Here is a 10,335-nt window from a genome sequence, read left to right on the forward strand (position 1 = left end):
TGTTGCTGGAGAGGGCAACCTCAGTGAGCGCACCCCGTCCCCTCGTTGTAGCAGTCCCCGCCAGGAGAGGACCCACTCTCTCTCCATCACCAGGAACTATGGGGTTGGGGGCTCCAACCAAGGGGAGGGCAGGTCCCTCTCTCGCGACAACACATACCGCCCCTCACGCCCGACGCCGACGTCGGGATCCTCTTTCTCCACACGTTCCAGGGACTTGAGGGATGTATTGGAAGAGAGGGTGCGCTGTCGGGAAGCTCGGAGAGTGCCGGCATTGCAGAGGTTAAGCGCTCCAGTGCGTTACAGTGAGGAAGTGGCGATGCCAGCCCCCAAAGTGATGGCCCCTGCGCTGGTGGACAAAGAGCTGGCGCGACTTACAGCCACGCCGCTGTCTCCAGAGATTGAGAGTACGCCACTCCCCGCCAGATTCCACCAGCCAAAGTTCACTTTGTACGATGGAAGGACAGATCCATACATGCATGTGAGCCATTACCGGCAAGTAATGGCTGGACCCCGGCGGAATGACGCCTTGATGTGCCTCATATTCCCAGCAAGCTTGGGAGAGCTGGGTTTGAAATGGTTCAAGAGGCTCCTGGAGGGGAGTATTGAGGGGTGGCAGCAACTAGCAGAAGCCTTCGTCACCAGATTCAAAACCAACACACGAACACCGAAGGAGGTCGACCATCTCTTGGGCGCCAAGATGGAGTCTGGGTGTTCATTGAAGGCATACAATGCGAAATACTGGGAAACTTACAATGAGATCCTCGACTGCCCCACCAATCTGGCGATCACTCAGTACAAACGGGGTCTCCCAGTCGGACATAGGCTGCGAGATTCACTCACGATGCATCAACCTACAACCATGGAGTCATTGATGCAGCGAATCAATGAGCACATTCGTGTGGAGGATGATGCCGCCTCCGCGACCGAGAAGGTTAATCCGGTCGCGGCGGACAGGAGGGTTGCGAGGAAAGTTCACTCGGTTGGGCAGGAGGATAACCGCCCAAACAACCGGTCGAAAGACCAGCGCCATGGTCCAAACCGTGATGACAGAAACAAGGGCCGCCGAAACGACCGGGCTAACCCTCCCCGTGATGCGGCGGAGGATGCTAAAAGAAAATTAAAGGCACGGACTGGGATCACCATGGTATTTAAAATCCTCATCTACCGCATTTTGAGCGAGATTCAAGGTGAACCCTTCGTCCGTTGGCCGGCCAAGTTGGGGAGCGCGTAGAGGGGCTTCAATTCAAAATATCGCTGCACCTTTCATGAAGAACGGGGGCACCTCACAGAGGACTGCTTGCCGCTCAAACAACACTTAGAGGAGTTGGTGGTGGCAGGGCATCTTGACCAATACATAGATGGGGGCATCAAGGCCACGCCAGCAGACCAAGTCGAGCCAAACGGCCTGGCCGCCCTATAAGCGCCCCCGCAAGGTGTAATCAACGTCATCCACAGAATCATTGAACTGGCTAGGGTTTGCGAGCTGAGGGGGATGATCAAGAAGGCCGAGCACATGAGAGAAGTGCTCTCTGTTCAGCCCGCTATGAAGAAAGGAAAGACCGAAGAAAGGGACATCCTTTCATTCTCAACCAAGGACTTGGAAAGAGTTCAGATGCCGCACAATGATGCCTTAGTAGTCACTCTTCGCGTCAAGGACTTTGACATCAAGAGAATCTTGATCGACCAGGGGAGTTCGGTAGAAATTATGTATTATGACGCGTTTAAACAAATGAAGTTGGAAGACAAGGACTTGGCCCCCCAACGTCCCCTTTGGTCGGCTTCAACTCACAGCCAGAGTGGCCAATCGGAAAGATTATTTTGCTGGTCAAAGCGGGATCGGTCGTAGAGCAAGTAGAATTCTGGGTGCTTAAAGTTCCATCAACTTACAACTTGATCTTAGGGAGGGGTTGGCTGCACGCCATGCAAGCAGTTGCTTCGACCTTCCACCAAGTCATGCGTTTTTTGTCACCGAGCGGACAAATAGAGGAAGTTTGGGGGGACCAGGTGATGGCGAAACAATGCTTCGTTGCGGTAAATGGTAGTCGAGCGGCCAAAGGGTTCGTCCAAATGATTGAAGGGCCCGAGGGTAAAGAAGTCCTTGAAGACGTAGGAAGAAAGGCCGAGGAAAAGTCGGTCGAAGATTTGGTAGAAGTGCGAATTGACGAGAACGATCCCACTAAGTTTTTCCTCTTGGGATCATCCTTGTCTAGCGCCGAGCGGATGGATTATGTAAACTTCTTGGTTTCCAATTTGGAGGCCTTTGCCTGGACGCCTTACGACATGTCCGGCATCGACCCGAGCTTCATTTGTCATCAGTTGAATGTCTTCCCTAATGCACGGCCAGTCATTCAAAGGACGCGCCGCTCAGCCTTGCACCATGCTGAAGTGGTCGCAGAAGAAGTGAAAAATTTGTTGGAAGCTGGTGCCATAGAGGAGGTGCAGTACCCCCGGTGGATATCCAACACGGTGGTTGTCCCGAAGAAGAACGGCAAGTGGCGAGTCTGCGTTGATTACAAGACTGTCAATCGAGCTTGCCCCAAGGATAGCTTTCCCCTCCCACGAATTGACCAGCTGGTGGACTTAACCGCTGGCCATCAGAGGTTTAGCTTCCTGGACGCATATCGCGGCTACCACCAGATAGCCATGTATAAACCGGACAGAGAGATCATGTTGTTCACAACCCCCAGAGGCTTATATTGCTACAAAGTCATGCCGTTTGGACTAAAGAACGCTGGGGCAACTTTTCAGAGGATGGTAACGAAGATGTTCGCTCCTCTTCTGGGCCGAACAATGGAGGCCTATATCGATGACATGGTGGTGAAGAGTAAGGAGAAGTCTCAACACCTCGCCGACCTTGCAGAGATGTTCGCCATACTTAAGCTTCACAAGCTTCGCTTGAACGCCACTAAGTGCACCTTCGGAGTTGGCACCGAAAAGTTTTTGGGTTTTCTGGTCACAAATCGAGGGATTGAAGCTGACCCATCACAGATCAAGGCCATACAAGACCTAGAGCATCCCAACTCCACGAAGGACGTGCAACATCTTGCCGGGATGGCAGCCGCGTTGAACAGATTTATCAGCCAGTCTTCTGATCGTTGCAGGCCCTTCTTTAAAACTCTGAAGTCCAAGTTCTTCTGGGATGACGAGTGCGACCGCGCACTAGTAGACCTGAAAGCATATCTCTCTTCGGCCCCTATTTTGGTCACGCCTCAGCCAGGCGAAGAGTTGTACCTCTATTTGGCTGTCTCTCAACATGCAGTCAACGCGGTATTGGTGCGTGCTGAAGGCATCCAACACTTGCCGATATTTTATGTAAGCAAGACTCTTCTCCCAGCCGAAACGAGGTATCTTCCCTTGGAAAAATTGGCGTTGGCCCTAATGATGGCGTCAAGAAAACTGGCCCACTATTTTCATGCCCATACGATAGTTGTGTTAACCGAGTTCCCGCTTAAAGTGCTTTTTGAAAAGGCAGACTTCACTGGAAGAATTTTGAAATGGGCCGTGGAATTAGGACAATATGACATCAAGTTCCGACCGCGCACCGCAATCAAGGCTCAAGCACTTGCCGACTTTGTGGCAGAATTTGCCCATGGGATGCATCCAGTATGCCCGGTTGATTTGGTCGGTGCGGATTTAGCACAACCCATGATTCTGGCAGTAAAAGCGAGTGTGGGTTCGCAAGTAGGAAAAGGGACAAGCATGACCGGACTAACAAAGTCCGATGACGATGAACCCAACCAAGACAAGGAAAGGGACCAGAATGAATCGATCAGAGACTTGGAAATGAGAAGCTCCCAGAACCCCTCTGATTGCTGGAGGCTATTTATTGGCGAAATGTGGAAGCTCTTCGTTGATGGGGCGTCCAACAGACATGGGGCCGGGCTGGGCATCGTGCTGAACTCGCCGGATGGGCTGATCATCGAACAGGCAATTACACTCGGCTTCCCAGCATCCAACAACGAGGCTGAGTATGAAGCTCTCCTTGCCGGACTAAGAAGCGCGCTGACAATGAAAGCCACAGCCCTTATGGTATTTAGTGATTCCAAGTTGGTGGTCAATCAGGTCTCAGGGGAGTATGAAACAAAGGACGAAAGAATGGCCAAGTATCAGGCGCTGGTACGGGCAGAGATCAAGAAGTTCGCCGCAATAAGGTTGGAAAAAATTGACCGCGAGGACAACGGCGCGGCTGATGAATTGGCCGGACTTGCTTCTGCCCAGACAGCTTTTCCTAACCCCTTGATGATAGAATTTCTACCCCGGCCAAGCATTGAGGAACCAGAATCAGCCGAGGTACTCTGCGCCGACTTGGGCCCTTCTTGGATGGATCCTATCATAGCCTTCCTGAAGGATAGAATTCTACCGGAAGACAAGAAGGCGGCACACAAGATCCGGGCAAAGTCGGAGCGGTTTTGGCTCTCCCCGTCCGGGGCCTTGTACAAGAAGTCTTTCACCGGCCCGTATTTGAAATGTGTCCACCCCACTAAGGTGGAGGCTTTCCTCTATGAGATACATGAAGGCGTCTGTGGCAGTCATACTGGGGGCAGATCCTTGGCTTACCGGGCAATTTCTCACGGTTATTGGTGGCCGCGCATGCAGGCAGATGAGCAAAAATATGTTCGCAGGTGCGAGAAGTGTCAGAAGTTCGCCCACCAGATCCACCAGCCGGCTAGAGATTTGCTCCACCTCACAAGTCCTTGGTCGTTCGCGCTTTGGGGGTTGGACATTGTTGGGCCACTTCCAGCTACACCAGAAAACCGTAAGTTCTTCATCGCCGCCACCGACTATTTCACCAAGTGGGTTGAGGCCGAGCCACTAGCGACCATAAGGGAAAAGGACGTGAAGAAGTTTGTATGGAAAAACATGATCACCCGTTTCGGTATACCCAAGGCCCTCATCTCGGATAATGGCGCTCAATTCGATAGGAAACTCTTTCGCGGATTTTGCGAGGAGTTGAAGATCGAGTTCTACAATTCGACGCCGGCCTATCCCCAGTCAAATGGTCAAGCAGAGGCTTCAAACAAGACCATCCTGGATGGGCTGAAGAAGCGGCTTGAGAAGGCTAAGGGCAAATGGGCTGAAGAACTCCCTAATGTGCTCTGGGCATACCGCACTACCCCAAGGCGGTCAACCGGAGAAACACCTTTCGCTTTGGCCTACGGCATGGAGGCCGTCATCCCGTTGGAAATTGGCATGCCAACCATCCGCTCTGAAGGTTTCCAGCCAGATTTGAATAGTGAAGCATTGGCATTGGAGTTGGACCTTGCTGAAGAAAGGAGGGATCGAGCATTGATCCACGTAGCAGCTTACCAACAAGAACTCTCCAAAAAGTATAACAAGGATGTGCATCCCAGGATGTTCAAGATTGGGGACTGGGTATTAAGAAAGGTGCTTGGCAACACAGTGGTCCCTGGTGAGGGAAAGCTCGGTGCAAATTGGGAAGGACCATACAAAGTGATTGGTCTTGCCGGTAAAGGGGCATACCACCTGGAAGATATAGATGGCAAGGCTGTCCCCAGACCATGGAATACGGCCAACCTTAAGGTCTTTTACTTTTAAGATGTAATTTGCTTGTGTTTTTTAGCTTTTTTCCCTTTGGCACTTAATGTAAAGGATAGCAATGCTTTGTAATGAAAAATAGCCCTCTTGTTGTTTGGAATTACCTCTTTGTACAATGAACTCGCAAGGACGCAAGGCAATTATGAACACCAGGGACAGGAGACCGGCCTAAATGGGACCGGACTGATTTCCTCTCACCGGAATGAACGCGAACCGCACAAACAATTTGCATTGTCAAACGATGTAATTAGCGTAAGGATCCATTCGCATTAGGGCCGAGATGGTTTAGCTCGCCCGGTTGGAATGTTGGCGTCATGACCAACTCAACTGAAGCATTGGTGTTTTGCCCAGTGTAAGGGCCGAGCTGATTTTGCTCGGCCCAGCAGATATATTGGCGTCCTGCCCAATATGGAAATTGAGCGGAGTTTGCTCGGCAGAATTCGAAATGTTGAAATTTTGTCCAATCGATAAGAAGCCGAGTTGAATTTGCTCGGCCTAAAAGAAATGTTGGCGGCTTGCCCAACTTAAAAGACGAACTGATTTTGCTCGGCCAGGTCGAAATTGCATGGAATTTACAAACTAATTAAGGCCGAGCAGATTTTGCTCGAAATAAGTAAAGCGTCAGTTCATTTTAAAGTTCATTGAACCGAACTACAAGTTCTGATTAGAGAACGTTTGAGGTGACTTTAGCTCGGCAAGTTGTACGGCGCAGCCGACCTGGCAGTTGTGAATTGTCAAAAATTAAATCAAGGAATCCATGAAGATGCAAACCGAACAGAAATAGAAGATGAGCGAGCAATAAGTAGAAAATTTTCATTGATAATGGAAATTTAAGTACAAAACGGGGGGAACATAGCCCGATTACATAACACCCAAAAAAAAAAAAAAAAACAACAAAAAGGGGCCAATCCAAATCTGCGTCGACAATTCGCTCGGAGACTTGCACTGTTTGCTCAGCCTCTTCCACGTTTTGCTCGGACAAGATTTCCTCGGCGTCATCGTCAGTTCCTTCCACCACGGCAACATCCCAATCAGCCTCTTCCTCTGCACCTGGAGATGCTTCGGGAGGATTTTGTTCGGCTAGTTTCGCGGCGGCGGCTTCTTCCTCGGCCTCTTTCCTTGCATCCGTGATGAGCCGGTTTTGGGTGGCCTTGGAGTACGCCTGCATGTAGACCGGGATGTAGGTAGCAGGCGGATTGATGAACATGTCAGAATCCTGACCAAGACCAACTTTCTCCACGGCAGCTTTCCAGCCGCATTGGAAAAAGATGTCCTTGGTCGCTTGGACCTGCCGTTCGTAGGTCTTCTCGCCCTGCGCATATCCCCGGTCTTCTGTGTCATCTACGGCCTTGTCCCTCTAGGCTTTGTGCGCATCGCGCAGTTTCCTCAGCTCGGCGAGATACCGAGCCTTCGTCGACTTCACGGCCCGAAGCTTATCCTCGTTAGCTCGGTCAACCTTCTGGCTCAGGATATCTCGCTCGGCCTCGACTGCTTCCTGCGCTGCTTTGAGCTTTGTTATCTCCTCCTTTTGAGCCTTATTCTCGGCTATGGCATCCCGCAGGCTCTGCCGCACTTTGATCATCCGGTCGTGGGCCAAGTAGTTCTTTTGCGCGACCTGAAAAAGAAGTGAAAGATCGTTAGTATTCGAAAAACCACGCAAAAACCGAGCAAACAGTTTGACGTAAAAAATGGAGAACTTACCAGCACTATGGATTTCGCCGCTGAGCGGAGGACCTTGAGGTCAGAAAGCTCGTCATGTTTTTTCATGTCGACGGGCAAGATCAACCCCTTGGTCAAATTGAAACCAAGCGAGTAGTCCTTGTCCGCATACACAGAGTCTTCAGCAGAAATTGCTCGGCCCTGGTATTTGAACTCGAGTGCCCAGACCGGGGGGGCTGGGCCCTTGGATTTGCTGGCCCGTGGTTGCTCGTTCTGGTCCCCAAGCTCGGTAGAGATGTGATCGGTGGAGTCTTCATCCGCCAGACGCGGCCCAGTTTTCTCGTTCCTCGGCCGCTTCTTGGACCGACCAGCTGGCTGCTCGCTGGCAAGCGCCAGCACTGCTCCATCTCCCTGCACGGCAGGTGCGGAGGATGTCCCACCGGTTGCGTCTACGTTCTGGGGCTCGTCTTCTTCCCCGGTGATCAAGGACTTGATGGCCCTGATTTTCGCCATTTCCTGCTCGGCGGTTAGTGGAATAAGCCTGATCGGTGGAAGGTTTGGATCCGGTTCCGGAGTTGACGCGCGCAGAAAATCGGTAACCCGGCTCTTGCGCGGTGCAGTGTAATGGTAGGTCTAGTCGAAGCCTCGCAATTTCGAAGCCTCCCTCTCTTCGGCAGGATGGCGCAGCAGGACTCTGATGGCCTCTTGGTTGGCCTGGTAGTAGTCTGCTGCTAGGTGCTTATCTGCAAAAGAAGACAAGTGTTAGATCGGCACGAAAAATAATTGCTACATAAAGAAAATAGCGCGGTCAGCCGAGCAACTCACCGGCACTACCAAAATCCTTTCTAATATACCATCCAGGAATGGATGCCTCGGTGTCTTCATAGCGACCGGACACCCACAAGAAGTCGTCGTCGTTTGTCTCCTTGTCCGGGTTACCCTCTATTAATTTTGCTCGGCCCTTCTTCACTTTGAGGTACCAGCAGAACCCGCTTTTATTCCTACTAAGACTATACTGATGAAAAATTTCAGCCAGACCGAGATTGAGCCCGAGCATCCGGTTCAGTTCGGCGACCCCGTTTATTATTTTGTAAGTGTTATTTGAAACTTGGGTCGGGCAAAGCCTTGTCTGCCTCAAAAACTCACAGATCAAAGGCTGGACCGGGAAGCGGAGCCCTCCCTCTACTATTGACACGACCGTAAAGGGACACCGGTCTAGATCTTCCCAAGGGGTGTCTCCTTTTTTGGCGAGCTCTAGGATGACGTCATCTGGGATGTTGTAATCCCTGCGAAATTCAGCCATCGCACCGGGCGAGCTTACCATATAGCGGTACTTCCCCATCTATCTCGGTCTTATTTGATAAAGTGTATATCTCGGTCAAAAATTTTTGTGGGTCTGATCGGACTCTAAGCTCCACCAGTTAGTGCTGGACTGGCTTGGTTGGTCCTATTTGTTCTGCATTGTTAAAAAATAATTCTAAGGGTTAGCACGACATAAATTGCACGGCCCCTATGGGAATTGGCTCAGTGACGGGATTATTGGTGTTTGGTCGGTTCGACCCCTACCTCGAGTGCTCTACTTGGTCGATTTCCTAGTTCGGTTCTAAGTTATAGCTCGGTCGTTTCTACTTGACGAGTTAACCCGGTCAAGGCTTAAGTAACAAGCTCAAGTTTTCGCCCGGTTCAGTACTATTACCAAGTTTTAATCGGTAGTTTGGCTCGGCTACAACCTCTACGAGAAGTCACAAACCAGTTTTTGCTCGGCCGGTGCGTCATTTATGGATCTAAACGAGCATTTTGCTCAGTTGCTCGGCCGGTGCGTCATCCTGAGATACTCTATCGCGCTTGTTCACTTTATGTATCTATCACGTTTGTTCACTTTGTGCGGCCCTAGGCGGGTTTTATCTCGGGATGTGTGAAATGCGACCCCAAGCGATTTTTTTCCTCTTTTCACGATTTCAGCGTGATTAGAGTATCTCAGGATGTGTGAAACGCGACCTTGAGTGGTTTTGTCTCTATCTCAGGACGCGTGAAACTCAACCCTGAGTGGTTTTTATTTTGGGACGTGTGAAACACGACCCTAAGCGGTTTTTGTTTCCCTATTTCTCAAGACGCGTGAAACGCAACCTTAAGCAGTGTTTTCTTTCCTCGTCTTGCGTTTTGGCGTGGTTGGAGTGTATTTTAGATCTTTTTGCGTGGAACCTGTGTTGGTTTTAGGCTTGAAGCTACTCATTCATATATTGTTATCTTGTTATTGCTTATTGCATCATCTTACATGATCATAAGTTTTCAAAATAGCCGGCTTCACGAAGTGTGTGAGTCTAGCTTCAAAGTATCTTTGTGCATATCATTTGCATCTTGCCCCAGAACTACGCTGGTTTAATTCCTTGCAAAGGAATACGTAGGTAGCTTGCGAGCACAACCATTTCTTTTTTTAATTTGTGTCTTGATTGTTTTGCCCAAGTCTTACAGCCTTGTCAAAATGGGTTGTCTTAGGGTTTTGACATTCACTCACGTCATGTCATGACTTCAAGTTCTGTCAAAGAGGGGCAACAATAGACACCCCATTTTTGACCGCCCTTACGACTTGGACGCCATCACTTGCATGCCCAATAATGAATTTGTACACGCTTGTTAAGTGCTAGAAGTCATCGGCTGAATGCCGTAACTTTGAGCCTTCGAACCCTATACACCTTTTGCCTTGTTTTGGACTAAAACTCTAGTTTTTTAAGCCTAACAACCCTGGGACATGCTGGCCCCTTTCTTTAGCCTGTTGACCACTGATCTTGGCTGCCGGCCACTTGTGTGGCCTACCGGCCACAAGTGTGTTTTGGCAGATATTTATGCCAACTGTGACAGCTGTTTCCATTGATGCTTGCATCTGCCTACATGTGTATGTATGGATGTTTCTGAGGGAGTTGCATGTTTTTCTATATATAGGAGACCACCCATTCCATTTTTTAGGGTTGAAAATTTTGGAACAAAATTATCTCTCTCTCTATAATTCTCTCTATCTCTTGCAAATTCCTAAGCTTTTGCCTATACATTCTAAACCAAACCCTGTGATCTTTGAGCTGAGGTACTTTTGAGCCTACTTAGTAGGGGTGGGCGCGGGTCGGT

The 10,335-nt window shown here is 50.1% G+C and overlaps 1 protein-coding gene across 1 annotated transcript; it reads left to right on the forward strand.

Moving 5' to 3' along the window:
* Window positions 1-2,811: 2,811 nt before the first annotated feature.
* Window positions 2,812-5,556, forward strand: LOC145814497 (uncharacterized). Its single transcript, XM_082911327.1, has 3 exons — window positions 2,812-3,286; window positions 3,581-4,290; window positions 4,888-5,556. The coding sequence occupies exons 1-3, from the start codon at window positions 2,812-2,814 to the stop codon at window positions 5,554-5,556; spliced, it is 1,854 nt and encodes a 617-aa protein (XP_082767453.1).
* Window positions 5,557-10,335: the final 4,779 nt, after the last annotated feature.

This window comes from Camellia sinensis, unplaced genomic scaffold (assembly GCF_055761805.1).
Source record: "Camellia sinensis isolate YWXY unplaced genomic scaffold, ASM5576180v1 Unanchor11, whole genome shotgun sequence".
Classification (NCBI taxonomy): domain Eukaryota; kingdom Viridiplantae; phylum Streptophyta; class Magnoliopsida; order Ericales; family Theaceae; genus Camellia; species Camellia sinensis.